Source organism: Sphaeramia orbicularis, chromosome 10 (genome assembly GCF_902148855.1).
Source record: "Sphaeramia orbicularis chromosome 10, fSphaOr1.1, whole genome shotgun sequence".
Lineage (NCBI taxonomy): Eukaryota > Metazoa > Chordata > Actinopteri > Kurtiformes > Apogonidae > Sphaeramia > Sphaeramia orbicularis.
In genome coordinates this window covers 34255079-34280309 of record NC_043966.1, presented here as the reverse complement: position 1 = coordinate 34280309, position 25231 = coordinate 34255079, and the positions used below count along the sequence as shown (strand labels likewise).

The 25231-nt window shown below is 35.1% G+C and overlaps 1 protein-coding gene across 5 annotated transcripts; it reads right to left on the bottom strand.

The window, feature by feature from the left end:
* Positions 1-114: 114 nt before the first annotated feature.
* Positions 115-12979, bottom strand: rnf44 (ring finger protein 44). 5 transcript variants are annotated; one of them, XM_030146333.1, is made up of 11 exons: positions 12660-12979; positions 9103-9294; positions 8534-8756; positions 8142-8309; positions 7482-7655; positions 7139-7300; positions 5720-5835; positions 5467-5575; positions 4357-4478; positions 4155-4254; positions 115-4061 (listed from the first exon to the last, which is right to left on the bottom strand). In XM_030146333.1, the coding sequence occupies exons 2-11, from the start codon at positions 9207-9209 to the stop codon at positions 3999-4001; spliced, it is 1344 nt and encodes a 447-aa protein (XP_030002193.1). In that variant the 5' UTR covers positions 9210-9294; positions 12660-12979; the 3' UTR covers positions 115-3998. The 5 variants fall into 5 exon arrangements, with proteins under 5 accessions (XP_030002193.1, XP_030002194.1, XP_030002195.1 ...); XM_030146334.1 differs by lacking the exon at positions 12660-12979 and adding an exon at positions 10353-10842; XM_030146335.1 differs by lacking the exon at positions 12660-12979 and adding an exon at positions 10491-10842.
* Between the last annotated feature and the right edge of the window lie 12252 nt (positions 12980-25231).

The following is a 25231-nucleotide window of genomic DNA, read 5'->3' as shown; positions in this document are numbered from 1 at the left end:
AAAATACAAGAATGAAAGCCTTAACATGATAAAACATTTGGAAAGAAATGAGATTAGTGTTGACATTATCCAGTGCTGTATTGTCAGAGCTCCAGTCAAATAAAGCAAGTGTGATATTGGTATACATCGTACATTTATTAGTGAACAACCCTCTCAAATCAGCCACAACAATTAAAAAAAAATATGATTGCACTACTTGGTAAAGCATAACTAGCAACTTTCATTTAAAAAAAGTACAAATCTTAAAAATTTCAAACAGTATACAGATGTATATATAATACACTAACTAGTTATGTTAAATGCTACAAACAATATGATTCCAATGGAATGAAAAATTATAACATTAATAAGAACCATTTCCTATATATAATATATATTAGTTGTTTTCTCCCCCCACCCCCCAATACAAACATGGAAAAAATGAGGTAACTGTAAATGTGCAAGTACCAAAGCAAAATATCTGCCTAACACAGAACACATGCCCCTGGCTCTGTTGGCGGGTGGGTAGTCTGGTGTTCAGGCAAGGCCCCCTAGTGGCCAGGGAGAGTAAGAACAGTAAACCACTATCCCACCACAGCAATAAATCATTGGTAAACAATAAATGGCATCTACGGAGCAATCAATCACAAATCCTAAATAAATTTTAGCTGCTTATTGGAACACATTTTTGCACCACACAAGCTGTGAGATTATTCAGTAACTCTTAACAGAAAGACTACAAGACTCTATTCTCAGTTGTCATTAAAAAATACCTCATTACCTAGGCCTTAATGGGAGGTTCTCTTTTTATTTAATAGGGTTGCTGGATATTGTCAATTAAATATTTACTTCAAAAATAATAGTGCTAACATTAACATGAATTAAGGTATCTATATGTGAACAATACATTTTAAGATATTGATACACTGAGAGCAAGAGCCTGATAGGCAGGTACAGTACTACACTGAAATAAGTATGACAACACTTTATTTTTTTAAATCCCTTAAACTATATTGATTTTCACTGACATTGTTTCAGGGTATTAGTATAACATGCTTTAAGAATACATGGGATCCATGACAAACTATTGCATTCACGCAAGTGAGATTTCATACCTAAAAGCAGAACACCTAGCACCTTTTCACTATGGCTTTTGATAAACTACAGTAGTTTCAGAGCATGTAACTTTCAGTCGTTAGGGCAATAACAGTAACACAATGTATGTAAGAATTTCTGGATTCAAGACCAGTATTTTTTTTCTCCTATAAAATGAAGTTAGCGCAATAAAATCTTGTAGTCATTCAGTTCTATTACAAATGTGTGCAGTACAATGCATGGCAGTTATCAGCTGAGCATTAAGATCCAAACCCCAGAACCCAAAGCCAACTAGAGCTAAAAATCAGTTGGGATCTGGTTGACAAGCATGCATATTGTGCACCATTAAATAGGTCCCCACCAGATTTTGAGATATCCTCCACTATAACACACTTGTTTTTCTTTTTTTTTTAAGTCATGCAAACACCTCTGAAGTAGATTTGGGAGTAAATTAGGTAGGATAGTGTGCACTGTGGCACATTTAGAAATGGGATCACGACTGCTATGTCTGAACATATGGTTTGAGTACAAGAACAAAAGTCAAACAGGTTTGAATAATACACTTGTAATGAGCTGCAGTGCCTCTTTTCAGTGAATATTAATAATATATTTACTGATCTTTTTTCTTGCATGCCTGTCTTTAAATGATGTATTATCTACTATTTCAGACAAAACAGAATATTATAATTGATTACATTAAATTATTTGTGGTCTGAGGAAAACGACCAAACTAAATTCAGATATACCCTTTTCATGGCATCCTTTCCATCTGAAATGGACTGTTATCCTTTGTTTTTATATACCGAGAGGCCCTGAGTGATTTTTTTTTTTAAACTTACAATATATGCCAGCGAATAGATATGTACACATAGGTTAATTCTCAAAGCTGTGGGTTTAACTCATTAAATGGCTTCTTTTTTTTCTCTTGAAGGTGGCACACACGTCAAAGACTCACATTCACTTAAGAAACAAAAGTCAAAGTAAAAAGGCAAGATCCCTTTACACGTCAAAGCAAAGGTTACAACTGCCTGTTAGTGCTTACTGGGGCAGTTAAGAGACAAGAGTGAATCCAAAGCAAAAGTTCATTTGTGGCTCTTCCCTCCCCACCCCAAATGTATCCTGTTTGTTTTTTGTTTGTTTTTTTAGTGTGAACTAGAAGTCTAACAGTGTTTCTACACTACTGAACACTCCAGCTGTGTCATTTCAACCCTGTTCTGATCACTGTGGGGGATATAGACAGCTGGCGTAACGTGGAGTGTCACCAGTGACTTCTACAAGGGTTTTCAACATTCTTCTGTCTTCAAACGTTTATCTAAAAGCATTCACGCTGACTCTATACATACAGTTGCTCATTTACAATACCATTACCATGGCCTAAGACAATGACCTGACCAAGTTACCAGAATATAACACATACCAAACACAAACATAGTTAGTGCTCCAACTGTTTCCTTCAATGTATTTTCTCTAGAAGATAAAACCAATAAATAAACCTTTTAAAAACGGCATACTTTTAAAACAAGTGGAACTGACTTTTTTTTTTTTTTTTTTTTTTCAGGATTAGTAATAGGTTTGTGCTTGTCAAGGTCATTAGAAGGCAGATCTGAAATCTTGAACAGTAGGCTATATCTGTATATTGGATTTGGCTCACAAACAAAAAAATAAAAAGCCCAGTCTTCCTGAAAGAGGAAGAAAAGTGTTCGTTTAAAACTCGCCACTCACTGCACATATTGCTTTCTGCACAGGCCTCCACAACTCTATGGCATCAGCATAGCCTTCAGACGAGGGCTCCCTTCCTTAAATGCAGTCGGGGTGGAACCACATGCTAGTTTTCCCTCATGGCGCTTTCTGAATAAGCAAGCAGTTCTTTTTGTATGCTTCTTTGTCGCTTCTTTTTCTTTAAATTTGATAATTTTGGTGGCAATGCTTGATTAAAATATTGCTAGTCTGAATCAACAGTTCATGCAAATCCTAGCATGCTGCCCTGTATCCAGTGGTTACACAATGCATTGGCTCTGTGAACAGGACAAACATACACACAATATGCACACACGCGTACACACTTGCCAGAGGAACACTGCTGACGTGGAGGATGGATGTAGCACTTGTGCAGTTTTGCCGGATGACCTCGAAAAGACGCAGTCCATTAATTCATTACTGCTTTTGTACAGATCTGTGTTCCAGAGTAGATTATCTGGGGTAGAGGATACCCCACAGTTGCATGTCCCACCGCTTGCAGTCCATAACCTCGGGCTTAACAGAATCTGCATTTAACCACAGCAAGTCACACTTTCACAATAGCATTGGCAAATCTAAAACATAAGGGGTAAAACTGTTGAAATAATCAATACATTATTGCAGAACATACATTATTAACAAGTCACTTGTCCAACACCTACACAAACATGCATCTATGATGGTCAGGCGGTGCCTCCAAACACAGATACCCACGTCGAAGTATCACTATTCTTTTTCTGCTAATTGCACAAGGTGTCCAGCCTACCATCCTCCATGCTCCTGACTCGCCTCTTCCAATGCAGGACTCCAACTGTTCATGAACACCACAATCAAATCCACTAAATAGAAATGAAACCCTGTAAACAAAAGCAGCAAATAATGCATTGTAGGGAAAATCTTTGGAATCTGCAACAAGGGGGCAGAGAAAGAACTGGCTGGCGATCCCAGAACTCTGGCTATAGGCTGCAATAGGCAGTGGGTTTCATGAGACTCAGACAATGAAGCACAGCAGAGGTACAACAGGCTCCAGAAACAATTCCTGGATTGCTTATTATTTAGGAAGGGGCAGGAGTAGTGGGTTGGTAAGCTATATTTACTGGAGGACGCAGGTTAGGTGGCAGGTGTCCCCAGCCCTGGGACAGACTCTGGTGTGTGCAGCTTTCCAGTTCAGCACTCAGAGACAGTTCTCACTCCACCTCCCGGTGTACGTCCGAGGCATCGGCTCGGCAGATAGGACAAGTGCGATTGGTCTGAAAGTGGAAACGACATGACAAGGACATTAAAAACTACTGAACGATTCATACAAAAGAGCTACAGCAGTGTTAAAAGTGGCACCAACCTACCTTTAACCACTTATCCACACACTTGGCGTGGAATTCATGGTTACAAGGTAATACCCGAAGTAGCTGCCTACACTCAAAGTCACTAAAGCACACAACACACCTAAACAAAATAAAGAAAGAAAGACAGGGGTTAGCGTAATGCACACAAAACAATATGGCCTGAATATGTACAGTATGCAGTATGGTGTAGTGAGAGGCTCACAGCGTTTGTTCAGATAGATGATTCTCTGAGTTGAATCTGTAGGACGGAAGCTGCTCTATATCTGCCTTTGTGAGTCCACGAGGTTTTGCTTCTCCCAACCTCTCTGCCAGATTCAGTAATGCCTGCAGAGAGAGGATAGTGATAATGATAAAAGATTTGTGAAATATCTATTAAAAACATACTCCACAGAGTTTGGTTTTCAGTCAATACTATGAACTCAGATAAAATATAGCGAGAAAACTTTCCTTAATTAAGTACAGAGACATTTTTAGTTACCAGAAGTTTTCATACCAAGTCTCAACAAGTTAAATGCAAGACCTTAAGATAATTATGAATGCAATTTAAGACTTATTTCACACCTCAGCAAGCTGCTCCTGATGTGAATACAGAACAACACTCTGTGGCATTTGCTGGTGGCTGCTTACAGTGACTTTGTTTGTGACTTCCCATTCGACTCTAATGCCTTTCTTTATACTCTGATTTTTAATATGAACGTTTTCTTGTTTATATTTTCAACATGTTTCAAACATACATACATTTTCAGACCTATGAAAATAGTAACCAGGCTGTCCACTCATTTATGGTTGTAAAATTCAGATTAGTCAGGGTTTGCATTAGGATCTAGAGAGCTTTGGTGCTGCAATAGCTTTTTTTGTTGATATTGGACTAATAACTATGCAGCCTTGCAAAATTTGGCATCTACTTCACTAAAATAGTTAAACAACTCATGAACAAAACACATTGATGGGGTCAACATCCACTTCCAATTTAACAAGTAAGTAGTAAAAAAAAAAAAAAAAAAAAAAGCCTATATCCAGTACAAAAAAAAAAAAAACAGCGGAAGAAATAATCTCAGCAGTTTGTTTTTATGTACTTTATGGAAAGGCAGAGAAAACCATTTTATTATATTGTATTACACTTTTTATTAAAAGCCCTGTATCCCTAGGTCCATAAGAACTTAATCATAAAGGTGAAGCTACACTTTAAATTATGTTTGTTGAATTAATGGATGAGAAATATAATACTTAAATGCCATTAAAAATAAACACATTTTAAGGTTTTAAGTCTACCATCTGCTCATGTTCCTTCTTCAAACAGCATCACACTAACCTCATAGTTTTCCATCTCCACATCATCCACATCCAGGTCTAGACTGATGGCCGGGCCTACTGCTGTTGGAGGCACAGGAAGCATCGACCTAAGCAGAGGGAGAGAGAACCTGTTGAGCAAATATTCAGATAATCACATATTTTTCGTTTTTGAACAGAGTACACCCTAAACTCTATTGTAGTTTAATGATGCCTAAAATCACCAATGACTGAGACAAATACGTTGATACTGTGTTCACACCGTTTGTACTCACAGAAAGTAAGGGAGGAAGCCTGGGTAGTAAGATGGAGGGGGTGGTGGAGGGGGTAAAGGTTGCTGTAACCGGTATCTCTGTCCACTCACTCGCCGGGGCAGCATGTGGGGATATGGCTGTGAAGAAAAAAATGAAAATTAAAAAGGAACTTTTGCAAGTCCCACAAATGTCTGACCATATCTGAAGGTCACTGACTTGACATGAATGATTAGAGTAAATTCTTATAGATGTAAATTTAACGTTTCAAGTGTCTTTTGAAAACAATATTATGTGAAAACTTGGTGGCCCTTGCTCTCTGCAAGATGTGACTTATTTGTAATGTCCTTAGTGTGTTTACACCCCCTTATATCAGTTCACTATTGTCTTTTTATCAGAACTTCTCATACACAACCATATGAGTGCATTATGTAGCAGATGGAGGTCATTTTCACCAAGAATGTAAAGGGAAAAAAATCTAATTTTAATTACTGTACACGTTCAACTGTGATTTTAGAAAGACTCTGAACTCACTTCATTTGGTCCTTGTAATTTTTTTGATTCCATCATATTTTACTGCTTTTGTATTGCATGATTCATTTGATTTGTATTTTAACAGCTCCAATTATTCTTATTCATTACTGTTTTACTATTTTAATGAATTACCTTTTTATTATTTTTACTGTGTGTTGTATTGCATATCTTACACTGGAGTGTGCTGTAAGATAGTCTGTCACCTCAACAGGGATGCTCAGTGTATTGAATTATTAAGATTAATCTAGTTTTTTGTCATGAAAAACATGGAAAATGCCTAAACTGCAGAATTGCTATTTGTGGTTCTAATGCTAACTACTAATGCTAAGTGCTGTGTGTGTATTAGAATAGGTAAAATGCATGGACCTTTAACTTAAAATCATTTTTAACAAAAAATGTACCAAAGCAAATTCTGTTTTTTTGTTTGTTTCTTTTTTGCTGATGTTGTGGTTTATTGATACTACACATATACATGTGTAAAAATTCAGGAAAGAAAATTTTTGAGTCATGTTTTATCTTGTGTACATGTAGACAGAGAAAAACAGAATGATATCATGAACCATCTATACCCCTAAAAAAAAAATAGTACAGTTTTTGGTCACATCATCGAGCCCTAATTAAGTGAATGAATTTCTGTATATTCATTATGTTCACTCCTTTACAATGCTGTTACCATACAGATTGTGAATAACTGGGTTAAGAACCATCCCTGTCCTTAAAATCCCTTGGTGCCTTTGAGCATGTTCGTTTCTGTGGGCAGTCAGACTGCTGCAGTGGAGCTGCTAAGCACACTGGGCAGCCTCCAGCTGTGAATGTGTCAGTGTGAACAGATGTGAACTAGGTCAAGCTAAAATAGCCCTACTTTGTTCTGTCAATTTCTCCTGGAGTTAAAACGCCCGAGAGGCTCACCACTCCAAAGGGAAGCTCTTGATGCAGAGGCTCTTGAGGAAGATACTGTAGGGGCAGAGAAGGAGGCAGCGCTGGTGGGTGATGTGATGGAGGGTAGGAGAAGGTCCCTAATGGGTGCTGGTCCCCTCTTAGGTCAACTTCATTTTCTACCCTCTGTAGAGGCTGAGAGGAGAGTAAAACATGACACTAAGGCAAGGCAAGGAAGATTTATTTGTATAGCACAATTCATACACAGGGCAATCCACAGTGCTAAAAAGGCTGCCATTAGAATGAACTTACACTCTGATCACATTCAACTCTGAACTTTAGTGAATTTGCCACATGTGAACCGCAGCCTACTCACCATGCGTGGGTGCTGAGGCTGTAAAGGGACGAACTGGCTCAAAGGAGTAAGGTGCGGCGGCTGGTGGGGGGGTACAGATGGGGTCGGGTGCAATACAAAATGTTCGCTGGAGATCAGGGGTGGAAAGGCTTGATAAGACACTGGCATATGCTGCATGGTACATGCCTGTATGAGCTAAATAGACACAAGAAAACACAGGGCAGGACATTAGTTTAGGAAAGTCCATTTTACTTTCAATAAAAAACATGACTTAAGCAGTCTGACTAAAGACAACTGGCTCCTCATATCTACAGTTAGGCAGTTATAATGACAGCATGTTGTAAGCACTAATGAACAAAAGCAATGCATTACATAAATCACAGCACGGACAGCATTGCCACATCACAAGCCGGTCAATAAACTTGTCAGAAATGTTCCAGTACCATCAGACATTATTTAGAGTTCTACTTGTTTCCATGAATAACAAGTTGAATTTACTACATACTGAATTTTTATGTTGCTGAAGTGTTTTGCTAATTGTGCAAACAGCGAGTAACCACAAATCTTGTACAATAACAGCAGCAGCTCATTAGTTAGTCATGAACAGTGACAGATTGCATGGCTGGTATGGTGTGCTACATGGATGCCACTGACATTTGGGCTCTTCCTTTTCAAACTCACAGGAGGAGGAAGGCAGCAGAGCAGAGAGAGCTGTCCGCTGAACATTACCGAGCATGCTGGGAGCTGCTGAGTGTTGCACCCTGGAAGGGGCTGCCCGGTGTGGATGGGAAATCCGTGGGTCGTCACCGTCGTAACAGTGTATGATATCGGAACTGATCCCTGGTGCATCTTGTAAGAAAAGAAGTGGGGAGGATATGGTGATTCAATTATCTGTGTAAAGCAGAACCCTCCCAAACAAAGTATAGAACAATATATAAAAAAAAAAAGACCTCTTGCATGAATCATATCTGTAAGTGACTGAAGAAAACATGTCAGACAAAATATAACAGCACTATTAGCAGTTTAATAGTGGATGTTACAGTTAAAACCAATACGTGCTCTTGTTTTGTTACCTGTTCGTGTAGATCCACCATGATTGGGCTCTGCTGAGGAAGGTGAGCAGCAGGGTGAAGCATGCGTGGTGGTGTGCTGGTATGGCTGTATTGTCTGGACTCATCTAAAGGAACCTGTTGGTGATGTTGGGAGAAAAGCAAATGATGCAAGTTCTCATCCTGAACCAAGGAAGTGTGCAGTACAGGTCTGTCTCGTCTCCCCCACTGGCGTCTCACTGGTGGGCTGTTGAAAAAAAATTAATAAAATGTAAGAAAAATGTTCAAGACCAGTTTTTCTGCAAAAATACTGAGATACTCGTTAGAGCACAGATCCTAAAACTAATGAAAACATGCAGAAAATTATACAAATGTATCAGCACTCCTCTGATTGCTTTTTTGCTTTGATTTAGTCACTTTGCATCAGTCTGAATAAATATTCAATCATATTTTTAAAATATTCTAATCAAGAGGATTTGTGCAATTTTATAATCAAAATTTTTTCCCAAGTCGCACACAAATATTTGCACAGTGTAGCGTAATATAATTCTATGTCATTTAAAATACACTCTATATATAAATCTAGGTTTTACCTTCTCCTGAGATGCACTGGGGTGTTACAGGGCTCTCCAAGGAACCTCCTCGGGTTAAAGGGGGCTGTTGGTGGCAGCCTATTTACTGCTATTTCCCATGGTCGCATTGGTGACGTCGTGCAGACGAGTCACACTCTGGGAATGGAAACTGTACAGTGGAGGCACTTTATTTTGCCTCTGATTGTCTTAACCCTGCAAAAACACAACAAATGATAAATTAACATCTGCAGAAATATAATCACTTAGTCAAAACTCTATTTTGTCAAGAATATCACTAGTTTCTGTTCTAACACGCCCAAGTGGGATCAGTTATCATAATAATAAGTCTATATATGGATATGTTTTAAGTTGCAAAGATTGAAAGATCACAAGATTGAGCATTTAGGGGGAAAAAAATGCTGCATAGCTTTTATGGTCAATGAGGCAAGTTCTCAACCTCGATTTGGAAGTAACTCCTTCAGCAATACACCTTTAGGTAAATTTAACAGAATATCCCTAACCTAAAATTAGAAATGCAATGAGAAGATATATTTGAGGATGATGTGTGACTTATTAACACATGCGATTGCGACTAGAATAATATGACTTTTTTAAAGGGAGTCAAATACAGGTCATTTCACATATACTCATTTTCATGTATGTTTTAAACCGGTCCATAATTCCTTACGCGAGATAAGACTGCGATGAATTTCGACAATAACCACGTATTAACCGAGAGCGCAATTAATTAATGTCGTGTAAACGGGGACAAAATAAATAGGGGTCGCTGTAGCGTGCCTGAACAAAAACATGGAAAGCCATGTGCTCATAAGACAAAGCAACAACAAAGACATGGTAGGCAAGCGGGACTGTTCGCCCCCACGCAGCTGAAGATGCACTTTACTATTACAATGTTCTTTACAAGTGTAATGTAAAGCCCCATATGTATGTTATTAATAAGAGAAACACGATTGTTGCGACACTTAGTTCCTTTTTGACAGGACAAATTCGACCTCCCCTGTTGAAGGAGAGAAGCTAACTTTAGCTTAGCTCAGCTAGCTGACGCTTTGTCCTGCATAGCAGAACTCAGCAGCTGCAAAAGCTAAGGGGAGATATTTAGCCACCATGCTAACACACGGTTTGTGGATTTTCTCAGTGGGAACTGCAAATGTAACTAGTATAATATTGTAAACCACACAGAATGACCATCTATTGTAAGACAGGCTTAGCTCGCTATGTGAGTTGACCAACAACACAGCACACAGCTTACTTTTTTAGCTAGTTTGGTTGCTCAGTGAGAAGGAGAGGTGGCTGGTGTTTCAGCTTCCAGAATGTCGTGTCCTATAAAGTTATCCTTCCACGGAACCGCCTCTGGCCGACTACCGTTACCCGTTCCAAACTAACGTTACCTGACTATCAATCGACTGCTTCTTCCTCCGATTTTTGACAATGTCCCCGACGGTGCTGCTTTTAGCTTGCTAATGCTAGCCAGCTAACACACGCCTCCAACTGCTGCATAGGTAATCCGTTCACTCCGAGAGTCATACAATTTTTTGCCCGTTTACTACTGCGTTTACCTGAGCGGAAAATACCGTTAAACCTGTGACAGTGTAACGTTAACTGGACACCGATAAAAACATTCCTTGGCGCGTGTATGTTCCTTGAAATGCATTGTTATGACAAAACCACGCCCCCGTCTCCACACGACCAATCATCGTGCAGCAAACACAGACAGCAGACACCCAGACGAGCACGGCTACGATGCATCCAAACAAGCAAGTCCTGTTGATCCCTGCAGCTTACAGACACAAACAACAACAATATATATGTAAAACACGCTGCAAAGAGGCTGCGGAGTGGACACATTAGAGCCAGTCTTACTGGGAAAAGTAGTCTAAATAAAATAATAATAGCAGACCTAGATAGAGGACAAATAAGTAGGCACTTTGGATGTGCTTTAATAAAGTGGCAGGAAGTATTGTCTGTTCTCTAATCTATCCCTTTCATGTATAGTGGTCACTCCAGTGGACAGATATTCTCTAGCTGTTCTCTTATATATTCATGGATTTTTGTTGTTTTAGTTCCATATCAGCCAACACAGTGGACACTTATGCGCATCTCATAGACTGACATTCATACCATTACTGTAACAGTGCTGTTCTAGATAAGCCTGATCTGCAGTAACATGTCTGAGTGTAAATCAATTGCAAATTGTTATTAGACTGTAATTAACAGCTTTTTTTTTAAGCAAAAATGATTTTTTATATATTATCTTCATGAAGTGAGTAATAACTAGTATTAGAATATGTTAAAATGTGAGAAAACATCAGATTAGCAGCATTAAAAATATTTTAATTTGATTGTTTTCATATCACTTTCTAAGATTGGGTTTTAAATACAAGGTTCTTTGCTTTAAAAATTAAATGCATGGTGTAGATGAGTGGACATTTTTGTAACTCCATGAAAAAAAAAGAAAGAAAAGTCGATCGCATTGTTTTATTTCATGCCTAAGTAGGAAAAGAAACACCCTTGACTAAGGTTCTCATAAGTGATGCATGTAAGGGCTATTCTAAGGTAATATCTACATAACAGATTAAGATGGTAAACATGATCAGTTTATAAAATACAACAAAGCACGTTATATCCATTTGTTTGTTTGCTGCATATGCATATAACATGTACACAACACATATCTAACACATTATTAAGCTTATACTGATATTTGGGAGCAATTATGCAGTGACTAATTTTACCTTTATACTTTACAGTTTGTTTGCACATGTATGTCTTTTTATGAATTATAAATGCAGAACCTACTTTCTTGATTAATTTACCTGGGGTCCCCTACCTGACAATTTAATAACATTTTAAGGCAGTTGCAAAGTGACTCCTTTAACAGCCAAACATTAATATGGATCAAATGGTTTAATAGTGAATCTGAATTTATTCAATCCACTCCACTGAGGACACGCGGTAGCCTATTTCTTTTGCAGAACACGCTGCTCTAAGTTTGTAGCCTAACTCCATTGGCCCACAGTCTCATCTGACTCTCATTGGAGGCCACCGTGTCCTGCTGTACACTACCCAGCAGGTTATGTAATATTGCACTTGCATGATCAAGTCTTTCTTCAGCTATTGAACGAATGCAGGCCAGGGGAATGCAGAAACCAAAACATTCCGCATGATGTTCCACCAGTGGATTATCATACATTATTATTAGGCCGTGTAAATGGGCTACCTATCAGGCCCAATTTGTCCAGGAAGAGTTAATAAATAATGTCTTCGTCTGTTGTTGTTGCTTCCGTGCAAAGCGTTAGGGTATTTCTAGTCTTATGAATGCATCCTAAACTATGCACCAAATAAAAAAAGCCGCCAGAGGACAGTATCGTGGATATGCAACATAGACAAAATGTAAACATTACAACATCGCTCTCGGTAGCAGCAAAACAAGGAGGGGCTGGAGGTTGAGCTGGATGACAGCCCTGATAACCCGTCTGAAACATCTGCCGTAAACACGCGTCGTAAACCTCCTCCATTCAGCCCAAACAAAGCAACAACAAAAGGAGCAGTGCAGTTACCTGATTGTTAATATGCAAACATTTGATCACAGATATTTTCCTTGTAATGTTCACATCTCGTCAGGCTAAGTGCGGCATCCTACGGTCAGCTGTTCCCGTGTGGAACATTCCGTGGATTTCACCACTGCTGTAAAAAAGGTGCTAAACATAAACGTCCTGTTGTTTGGAGCGCATTCCGCCCGTGCACAGCTCTGTTTTATGGCTTTGAAACCCCACAGATCAAGTCCATAAACGACACTTTTAAGTTTTGGAAAAGACAATCCGGCCTCTCGGTTGTTTTGGTTTTCCACAGTTCTCTGTTACACCCCCATTTTTGCGTATTTCCAGAGCGGAGAATACAAGCCATGCTGCCATTTTTACCGTAATAGACCGAAAAAGACAGTCAATCTGCCACTGAAGTTTAGGATGGTACGGGGTTTTTTGTTTTTGTTTGTTTGTTTGTTTGTTTTTTGGGAATGTTATATTTATTTTATTGTCTCATTCATTCATTCATTCATTCTTTTTTTTATTTGAACAATTAACATTGAACAGTAAAAATACATAATAGTATACAACAACAAGGGTAGAAAGTTCCATAATTCACAAAATCTTTTACATTATATAGAGAAATACATGTAAGTAAAAACATTAGGAAAAAATAAATAAATAAATAAATAAATAATAATAGTAAAATAAATAAATAAAAATATGTAATTAAAAATAATTTTAAAAAATGCTCGAGGAATAAATAGAAATTATACAAATTGAATAAGATTATACATTTGACATATTTTTTTTTTGTTTTGTTTGTTTTATTTGCTTTAGAATTTATACTGTTTCTCAAATTGTCTACGTAATTGGAAAAAAGGGCTCTGAAAACAGTGATGTTTGGACGTTGATGCGCAAATTTGGAGCAATGAATGTGAAATTTGGCAAAAATAATCAAAAGGTCGATAATAGATCTTTTTTCTGGAGTTATTTTATCAATGTGTGATAGGCCAAATAAAATGTGTTGAAAGTTCAATTTACACAAAGAGTAAATTTTTGTGTTTATAAAATTATTTAAATCAATCCAAAATATATGTGTGTAGGTGCAATAGGATGGTACGGTTTAATTCTTGAAATGTTGTAAAAATGACTTTAAACACCTCAGGGATGTTTAGAAGAATGAATAGTGAACTTTTACAAATTATAAACCTAACAATAAGTGTAAAGTATTTAACCCTTTCATGCATAGTGGTCACTACAGTGGACAGTTGTTCAAAGCTGTTCTCTTGTATATTCATGGATTTTGTTGTTTTAGTTCCATATCCGCCAACACAGTGGACGCTTATGCACCATCCCATAACACTGACATTCATACCATTACTGTAACTTTGCTGTTCTAGATAAACCTGATCTGCACTGACATGTTTGAGTGTAAAAAAAACCCCCTGCAAATTATTAGACTGTAATTAACAAGTTTTTTGTTGTTGCTTTTTTCAACAAAAAGTTTTTTTTTTTGCATATTATCTCCATGAAGTGAGTAATAACTAGTATTAGAGTGTGTTAAAATGTGAGAAAACATCAGATTAGCAGCAGAAAACATGTTTTTATTTCATAGTTTTCACACAGTATATCAGTAAATACATGTTTTTTTGTTTCTAAAATTAAACATATTGTGTCCAGGTGAGTGGACATTTTTGTAACTTCATGAAAAATAGGTTCATACAAAAAAATTCAATCGCATTGTATTTTGGGGGGGGATCATGCCCTAAGAGGAATGAAAATCACCTGGGGAAAAAAAATCTTGATTAAGGTTCTTATAATTCATGCATGAAAGGGTTAAATATTTTAAGTCAACAGAAAAGAAGATTGTTCCTAATGTTTTACTGTTCAGTTTGGTGTTGTGCCTGCTCCACTTTAATATTCCTCTATTAATAAGGACATTTACATTTTTATTGGCCAGGAGGCTTATATTGTTAACCCTTTCATGCATAGTGCTCACTACAGTGGACAGTTATTATACAGCTGTTCTCTCATATATTCATGGATTTTGTTGTTTTAGTTTTATATCAGCCGACACATTGGATCCTTTTGCTTCATCCCATACACTGACATTAATGACATTACAGTAACTTTGCTGTTCTTGATAAATCTGATTTGTACTAACATGTTTAAGTGTAAATCAATTGCTTGTTATTGTTATTAGACTGTAATTAACAACAGATTTTTTTTTTTTTTTTGCATATTATCTCCATAAATTGAGTAATGACTAGTATTAGAGTATGTTAAAATGTAAGAAAACATCAGATTAGCAGCATTAAAATATTGGTATTTCATAGTTTTTACACAGTATATCAGTAAATACATGCTTCTTTGCTTCAAAAATTAAACGCATGCACTGTAGAAAAAAAAAAAAAAAAAAAAAAGATAATAATAAGTTGACTGAACTTAATTAAGTGAAGTCATCTTGTTGCTGTGACTGAGTTAATTTCAGTCAACTTGTAGTGTCAAGTTTATTACACTTTAAAACACAAGTTGATGCAACATGCAGTCTGTTGACTCAGCTTCCTGTATCAAGTAAGTTGAATTTGAAAATATTATTTGAGATAACTTTAAGAGATGTTGGTTGAATTTATTTTATCAAGTTCTTACAACCTAGAATCAAGTTGGCTCAACATGGAATACATAACTGATAAAACTTGCAATTTGTTGACTGAACTTGCTGTGTAATAAGGTAATGAGTAATGAAGTAATGAGGACTTCAAAATATTACTTAAGAGAACTAAAAAAAGATGCTGCTTGAACTTATTTTATCAAGTTACGGCAACATTCTTTTTGTTTTGCTCATGCTCTTTTGCCAATCTAGTAGGTGGTGTCATGTCATTGTGTCCAGCTTTGTGTACATTTTTGCAAGTACAAGAAATATAGCTTCATTAAAAAATTTCAATCGCATTGTTTTTTTCATGCCTAAAGAGTAATAAAACCACTCAGGGAAAAAAAATCTTGCTTAGGGTTCTTACATTTCATGCATGAAAGGGTTAAAGTGGACATCCTCATCTCCACCAACCTTCTCAAAATGGATCAAGGAGGTGCTCTATTTTCTCAACCTGGATTTTTTATTTATTTATTTATTTTTTAAATTTTCTCTAACACATTTGAAAAGACATGGACTCCTTTTCTGATCTATGTTAATTGTTTCTCTTGACTATTATACAGTATTGGTGTGCCTTACAGTTTTCACTTATCATTACTATTATTTTTATTTTTAATTTATTATTTAGTTGGTAAATTTTTAACCCGTGAAGAGTGTGTTACTTTTGTGGCAGTTTCAAAATGGTTTTTTCCTCCATATTTAACTTTTCTTAAGTGATTGATCACCATTCATTATAATATTATCCTCTGTATTTTGTGTCTTTTCAGTGTAAATCATTTTTTTTCCCCTATGTTTAATTCACTGATCATGTAGATGTTCATAAAAGCCCAGGTTAAAGCTGAGGGTAATTATATAAAAAAACTGAGAAAACTGTAGAAAAAGTGACTATTTAGGCAAAAGATATCATTATTCGAAAATAAACCCAGTGTGTCCATCCACTGTCATTGATCCAACTCCATGGGTTTTACTGGTGAATCAGTGTTGTAGAAGATGACAGTGTTTCCATGTTCACTACAGAGCCTCTGCACGTTCAAATGGGTCATATCTGATAACCATGAAAAGATGACAAACTGCATTTTACACCAATTATTGACATGTATTGATAGGATTAGTGGATCAACAGGTATTAAACAGTTTAGATCAGTAGATGGTTTTGGTTGCCAGTGGCTGTTTGGGTCTTTATGGGTTAATGTGACAATTTTGTACTAACATTTTGTTTTTATTTATTTATTTTTGTGTTTCCTGTAATCTGGAGGGGATGTGTGCCGTGGGAGGGGGGTTGTTCCGCATATTTTTTGTCTATTTGTTTGACTTTTGGATCAAACAATGGAACTATGACCTTTGTTTTTATAAGTGAAAAAACCCCAATAAACAGGATGTTTAAAATATATATTTTAACTCACATTAAATCACGAAAACTGTTCTAGAGTGAATATAGAGGCGTTTACAGACTGATGTTTTCATAGAATTTCGATAACTGAATAAGTTACATATTCATAGCATAGTACTTTAGTGTGAACAGTTATGTGCTGGGTATTTTAATCTATACGTACCAGTCATTTTAATGTCTTCCATCCTCCTAATCTGTAACTAGTAGGTACAGTTGTATTGTGTTGTATGTAAGAATAGTGCTGAAGTATACCTACTGCATGAATCTGTCTCTTTTGTTTTGTTATACTTACACAAAATCAGATAAATTCTAGAGTATTTGTTCTCACCAGACTGCCAGGGCTGTTGTCTGTTTCCTTTGTCTTCACTGGTTCCACATACAGAATATAATCTCCATGTTAGACTCATCTCTTTATGGAAAAGGTTGCTACTCTTTTTTTTTTTTTTTTTTTTCCTTTGAGTTATCTTTTTTTTAATTATTTATGTTTATTTAAATAGTATGAACTGCTGACCAGTCAGCACAAGATGGGCTTCAGTGTGTTAATAAAAAACACAAAGGATGGGGGTACTGCACAGATAGTGAATAAACTTTTTATTTTTTTTTAATTTTCTTTTCTTCATGATATACCCTACTAATATTAAAAGAAAAGTGATTAACCCTTTCATGCATGAATTATGAGAACCTTAATGGGTCAAGACACAGTAATGTCCCATCAGAGAACAAATTTTAATTAATTGCCATTCCAACATTTATTTCAGTATAAAGTAGCTCCTTGTTTTGGATAATCCCTTATGGTCCAACGAAAGCAAAAACAAATTTAAAAGTAAAAATGTGGGTCAGATTGTCTCTAAAATGTCCCGTCAGAGAGATTTTGAATACTGTTTTTTGACTCTAATCAAGATATTTTTTCGGAGTGTTTTTATTCCTCTTTAGGCATGAAAAAAACAATGCAACTGAAATTTTTTTTATGAAGCTATTTTTCATAGAGTTGCAAAAATATCCACTCAGCTCGACACCATGCATTTAATTTTTGAAGCAAAGAATCATGTATTTACTGATATACTGTGTGAAAACTATAAAATATAAGTTTTTAATGCTGCTAATCTGATGTTTTGTCACATTTTAACATACGCTAATATGAGCTATTACTCACTTTATGGAGATAATATGCCAAAAAACATTTTTGTTTAAGAAAATTGGTTAATTACAGTCTATTAACAATAACAAGCAATTGATTTACACTCAAACATATGACTGCAGATCAGATTTATCAAGAACAGCAAAGTTACAGGAATGGTATGAATGTCAGTGTATGGGATGATGCATAAGCGTCCATTGTGTTGGCTGATATGGAACTAAAACAATAAAATCCATGAATATACAAGAGAACAGCTGTAGAATAACTGTCTACTGTAGTGACCACTATGCATGAAAGAGTTAAAGCACTGGTCTTTTTGATAAAACAATATCTGAAAGTGAGTTAGCTTTAGACTAAGACTTTCTCTTTCTGTTTAACAGTCTCAGGGCTGACCTGAAAATCATAAAAATGTCTTGTGTCTGCTTAAAATAATCATTTGTTCTTCTTGTGAGAATCAAATGACAAAAGTACTGGTTAGCTGATGTTTCAATGCATATGATAAAATGTTATTCACCATATATATTGATTTAAGTGCATTTATAAATAGATTTATAAATCTTCCATGAGAGAGCCTGAAATGTGAATGTATTGTAATGTTCAGACAGTGTTTTGAAGCAGATCTGGTAGCTCTGAGACAAACATTCCTTTTGAGTAAAACATATTCTCTCATGAATTCTCTGAATTTCACAGTTTGACCCAAGACTGTATCTTGGAAACTACAGCCAACCAGCATTTTTGACTTAATTTTTTCTTAATTAGGGAGTTAAACATGGTGAAGTTTCATCACCTTTATTCTGTAATTGTTGTTTTTTTCTTGTGGACTGGTGTGATTGGTCATCTGATGCCAGTTCCACCTCTTTATCTGAACTGAAAACCCAGCTCAGTCCTGAGTTCCCAGTTCAAACCAGAGAACACAGACGTCACACTGGAAATACATGTAGTTAGTTATCACCACTGCTGCTCTGAACTATAAATCTAACAGACACCCATTATTACAATACTATACAATGCCTAGTATCAGGGAAGTATGACTCACATAATAGGAACCTCACAGCCTCCTTTATTTGTGTTTTACTCAAGAAGCAAAAAAAATATCAGGGTGTGAAGTAGTCTCTGTAGGTTAGTTTGTATATTGATGAGACTGTTTTTGATTTTTTTTTCTCCAGTGTGTTAAACAAATAAACCGTAATACAATTTACACTCAAATACAAATATTTCCTCCCAAAATGCAATAATAACAATAATAACAACAACAACAATAATAATAATAATAATAATAATAATAATAATAATAATAATAATAATAATAATAATAATAATAATACAGTATTATTATTATTATTATATATACATTTTATTCAAAAGGGACAATGCCTCAAATACTGGACAAAACAATGTTAATTAAATAGAATAGCGACACATATTTGTTATTAGTACTTGTGTGAGATCTTCCAGCTTGCTGATGTGTTGGCAGATGTAGATTGTTATTTGTTACATTTTGATTACATACTTCTGTTGTAATCTTACAATTAGGTTCATTAATTCAACTATCATCATGTACAAAGATAACACCTAAACTAACCCTAAATTATCCATCCACTTTTTTTTTTTTTTTAAGGTTATGTGTCTTTACTGGAATTGCTTTGGCAGCACTTCATTTTGGATCTATATGATTGTGTTGTGGCGTCAGAGCAAATAATAAGATAAAGTGTATTTGGATAAGATTACAGGAAGAGTTTTCCAGGATGTCTGTTGGGAATATAAACCCTTGCATACATTGATTTTTGTTTACACCTTCAATAAAAGGGGTAATTAAAAACATTCTAATCCAATCCACCAAGTAACAACTGAGTAATAAAAAATATTGGGCTTTCATTTGACAACTTATGTCCAATTCAGAGGTCACTCTTAAAATCTAAAATGTCACGTCAAAGTAAAGAGTCACTTCAAAGTAAATAGGATTCAGTTTTGGAGAACAAATGTCTGATTATGAGTGAAAATGACCAATTTACACAAATAGAGTAGCAGTATGAACACTGATTACCCAGTATGGGACTGGGCCATGCAGTCCTGGTCTATATAATGATATTTTAACTTGTTTTATTTATTTGATTTTATTGTTTCTTATAGCTTTTATTAATTTTTTATTGTGCTTTTAGTCTTCTGTACAGCACTTTGGTCCACTGTGGTTGTTTTAAAGTGCTTTATAAATGAAGTTGGATTGGATTACTATTATCTGAACATTTTATAAGTAAGTTAATCATTCATATTTACAACTGTAAGATCATCTCTAGGATTAAAAGGAGCAACAAGTCTCATCCATACGTCAGTAAAGAAGGAAGTCCTTAAGCAACAACCTCATATGGTAAGTCTGTCTTCTGTATTTTACTGATTTTACTTATCAAACAGTTGTGGGAAAAGAACAAATGTAGTTATTTCATAGTGGATTATTTGTGTACAAGTTAGGATTTACAATAAATACAGAAAAATTGTTTGTACATCTGTTTTTCTTTACTGTTTAGAACTGCAGGACCTATTATCTATCCGTGTAAAAGTATGTACTGTATTGTACCTTCATGACAGTTATTGGATGAATAATTTCAAGAATTATAAAAAAGATAATCACACTGTTGCCCATAAATTAATGTATTCCTATTTACACACATCAGTGATGACGTTTGACAGGGTGTGATGTTTACATACTGAGTCCCACTTACACTTTATCTACCAAGAATAAATCACATCGTCATCACTTCATGAGAAGAGGTAAAAATATTTTCCTCTAACTTTATTAAACAAGAGTGTAATATATAGTCTACTGGTAAACCCCTGCTCGTATCAAACTATTTATGTCAGTTTGTACTAGGAAAACACACTTATCCTAACAAATGAGTATACATGTATAATTGTGAGGATTAAAAAGGTATTGTCTTAGATCAGGGGTGTCAAACTCATTTTAGTTCAGGGGCCACATTAAGCCAAATTTGATCTGAAGTGGGCCGGACCAGTAAAATAATAACATAATAATATATAAATAATGTCAACTCCAAACTTTCCTTACATGATGAAAAAGTTTACATCTACAAACTGCCTTTTAAAACAATGTGAATAACATGAACAACCTAAAATTTGTTAAGAAAAATAAGTGCAATTTTAGCAATATTCTGCCTCAGTTTATCATTGACGTCATGTACATTACAACTTACAGATCACAGGGGATCTACAAATACACTAAATATTCAGTAACAGGCCGAATATTATTAAAATTACGCTGACATTTCTTACAACATTTCAGGTTTTTCATATTTGTTCAGGATATTTACATTTTCTGTGAAATTATAGTTTGTTTTAGTGTAAATACAGGAAAATTACATGAAAATATTTACATTTACAAAAAGAAAAATTGGAGTTTTAAGAATTTATAGGTTATTATGATGATATTTTTCCCAGTCTGTATGTGGAACCTAAACCAAAATTTTCTGTGATCATCTAAAGTGTAATTTTTACATTTTACAATTTCATCCTGCGGGCTGAATTGGAACCTTTGGCGGGCCATATTTGGCCCCCGGGCCGCATGTTTGACACCCCTGTCTTAGATAATGAGTTCACACAGTAGTTTAAAAATGGTGTGTTAAATATGAGTATGTTGTTTAAGGATGATGTCTTCATGTCATTTGATCAGGTTAGACAGGAGTTTGCTCTACCAGCTCAAAATTTTTTCAGACACCTACAAGTCAGACATTTTATACAGAATCACTTTAATCAATTTCCTTCTCTACCTCGGACATCATCTCTTGATTCAATCCTAGAAATTCAGCTTGAGGTCAGGGGAACCATATCAAAGCTGTACGCAAATATATTTGACATGGAATGTTCCTCTTTGACAATAATAGAAGAAAACTGGGAGAAGGATATGGGCACAAATATTACTGGTGATCAGTGGTTAAGCATACTTCAAAGAATCAACTCCACTTCTATTTGTGCAAGGCATAGTCTTATTCAGTTTAAGATTGTACACCGACTTCACATGTCTGAAGTTAAGTGATCCAAAATGTACCCAGGGGTTAATCCTATTTGTGACAGATGTAGACAAGCACCTGTTACTTTCTTTCACACTTTTTTCTTGTCATGTTCAAGTCTAATGGTATTCTGGACTTCGATATTTGAAGCGTATTAAGCAATTTCAGGTCTGACCATTGACCCCTGCCCTTTTATCAGACTTTTTGGTGTACCATTAGAAGATCTCCCTCTACAATTATTTCTTGCACTTCAAAAATTCTATGCATAATCAAATATTTTAATGTGCGCTGTTTTTATATTTATTTTTATTTTATTGTATTTCTAATCAAATCTTAATGTATTTTAATATTGTATTTTTTCAATCAATGTGAAGCACTTTGGGCTACAATTTCTGTATGAAAGATGCTATACAAATAAAGTTTATTATTATTATTATTATTATTATTATTATTATTATTATTATTATTATTATTATTATTATTATTATTATTATTATTACAAAGGTCACAGTTAAATAGTATAGCCTACTCCTCCCTTTTAACACGGTGACTCATTCTTTTAAATTGGAAGAATGACAAACCCTCCTCCTTTGGCAGATGGATATGTGATGTCATGTTTTTCCTTAAAATTGAAAAGATTAGATACACATTGAATGGATCAATGGGGACGTTTAATGTGGTATTACATCCTTTTATTTCTTATGTAGAACAGCTGACAATGCATCTTGACTCTGGATAATGTGTGCCGTGTTCAAAGTGATTGGGTAATTACATAGTGAAACCCTTTAATTTTTTATTTGTTTGTTTGTTTGGGGGTTTTTTGGGGGTTTTTTTTGTGGTGTCTTATACCTCTGCTATATGTCTCAGTGTTTGTCTTACTTTTTTTGTATGTTTGAAAGAAAAAATGTATTTTTTCCTGGAATCTGCATATATCTACATCTATGTCTGTTGCGACACCCAAGTGGGTCAGATCTGATACTGATAAGACATATAATAAGTATATATTGTATTTATATGTTTTGAGGTGAGTTCGACTATATAGAGTAAGGGTGTCAAACATGTGGCCCGGGGGCCAAAACCGGCCAGCCAAAGGGTCCAATCCGGCCCGTGGGATGAATTAGTGAAATACAAAACTTACACTGAAGTAATTCACAATCAAGGATGTTAAAATAATTATAGGTCAATTCAATCTAAAGTGGGTCAGAGCAGTAAAATACTATCATAATAAACTATAAATAATGAAAACCACAAATTTTTCTCTTTTTTATTGTAAAAAAAAAACGTAAAATTACACAAAAAAATTTATATTTACAGACTAGCCTTTTACTAAAAATGTGAACCACCTGAACAAATATGAACAATCTGAAATGTCTGAAGAAAATTAAGTGTAATTGCACTAATATTCTGCTTGTTATTAAATGTTTTGTGTATTTGTAGATCCACTGTGATCTGTAATTTGTAATGAACATGTGAAAATGAGAAGCTGAGGCCAAATAATGGCATAAATTGTTACAATTGCACTTTTTTTTCTTAATAAATGTCATTTTGTTCATGGTTGTTTATGTTTTTCACATATTTTTTAAAGAATAGTTTGTAGATGTAAACATTTTGATAATATAATTTTCCTTTTTTTCCACTCTAAAACATAGAAGTTAGACATACACATTTTGGAATTGACATTATTTATATACTCTTATGTTATTATTTTAATGATCCGGCCCACTTCAGGTCATATTGGGCTGTATGTGGCACCTGAACAAATATGACTTTGACACCCCTGATGAAGAGACTAAATGATTATCACATCCAAACAGCCCCCACAGTGGAGTGTTTTGGGTCTTGTCTTAAGACCCACTTTTATTCTCTGGCTTTAACGTTATGTGAGTTATGTCGTCCTCAGTGTCTTTTATTTATTTTATTACTTTTAACTATTTAAATTTATTGTTTTATTCATAGCATTGTTGTAGTTTCATGTACTCATTTATTGTTTTTAGTGTGTTTTCTTTTATTTCTTTTATTGTTTTTATGATTCTGTGTAAAGCACTCTGGAAACATTCTTATTGTTTAAATGTGCTATTTAAATAAAGTGGATTGGATTGGATTATAACACAAACCAAACAATGAAAAAATCTATTCCCCTAAAATTAGAAATATAAGGTGATGTATTTGTAGCTTAATGCTTCACTTAAGCATAAATTAAGCATGAGAAAATCATTTAACAATGCTTACACAGAGATGAAATAATTTCCCTGCAACATTTCAGCTCAGCATTACATCCTTCTCACCTCGTCATCATGGGATGTTCCTCCAGAACCTATTTGCGTCATTACTTATCAGCCCTTTATCATCTTGTGGAAAGACAACACCTCAGCTGATTATCCAAGTCTGGCATTTCCTCAGACTTTTTGGGGACAGACATTTTCCAGAATTGACTCATGATTACATCACCCTGATTATTACAGTTTGTAGATGCTATTAGTGTTGGATTCTAAACCTGTTCATCCTAAATAATCTAGTCTTTTTAAAAAATACATCATTGTAAATAGTGAAAATAATATTCTCTTTTAGCACTATTACTGCTTGTTATGTAACTTTGAAACTTGTAACTTGTTTCTTTGTTTTGTTTTTACTGTTTTATCTGCCTGTTATGCTGCCTCTTGGCCAGGTCGTCATTATAAATTAGAAATGGTTCTCAATTAACCAACTGGTTAAATAAAGGTTGAATTAATCAAAAATAAATAAATAAATAAATAAATAAATAAACAATCTTAACCTATAAAGACCCAAATTTGCTAATGAATATTTCTACATAGTTACTCCTTCTTAAGTGATTTATCACTGTTTATTGTAATATTATACTCTTTGTTTTGTGTTTCTTCAGTAAATATCAGGGTTTTTTTTTTTTTTTTTACATTTAATTAGCAGGTCATGTAGATGTTCATAAAAGCTCAGAGTAAATTCAAAGGTTTTTATATCAGACACAGAGAAAACTGAAGAAAAAGTGACTTTTTCAGCAAAATATATCAATAACTGAACACAAACCATGTGCCTCTAGCCACTGTCATTGATCCAACTCCATGGGTTTTATTGGTGAATCATTGTTGTGGAAGATGACAGTGTCTCCACGGTAACCATAGAGCCTCTGAATGTCCAAATGGGTCATATCTAATGACCACGAAAAGATGACAAACTGCATTTTACACCAATTATTGACCTGTATTGATAGGATTAATGGGCCAACAGGTATTAAACATCTTACATCAGTTGATGATTTTGGCTGATGATGGATGTTTGGGTCTTTATGGGTTAATATCCCACTTATTAGCATTCAGAAAATGAATGGTAGAAAGAGTGGCATAATCTGAATAAACTAAAACATTTAAAAGTTAGTAGTTTCTCCAACAGCTT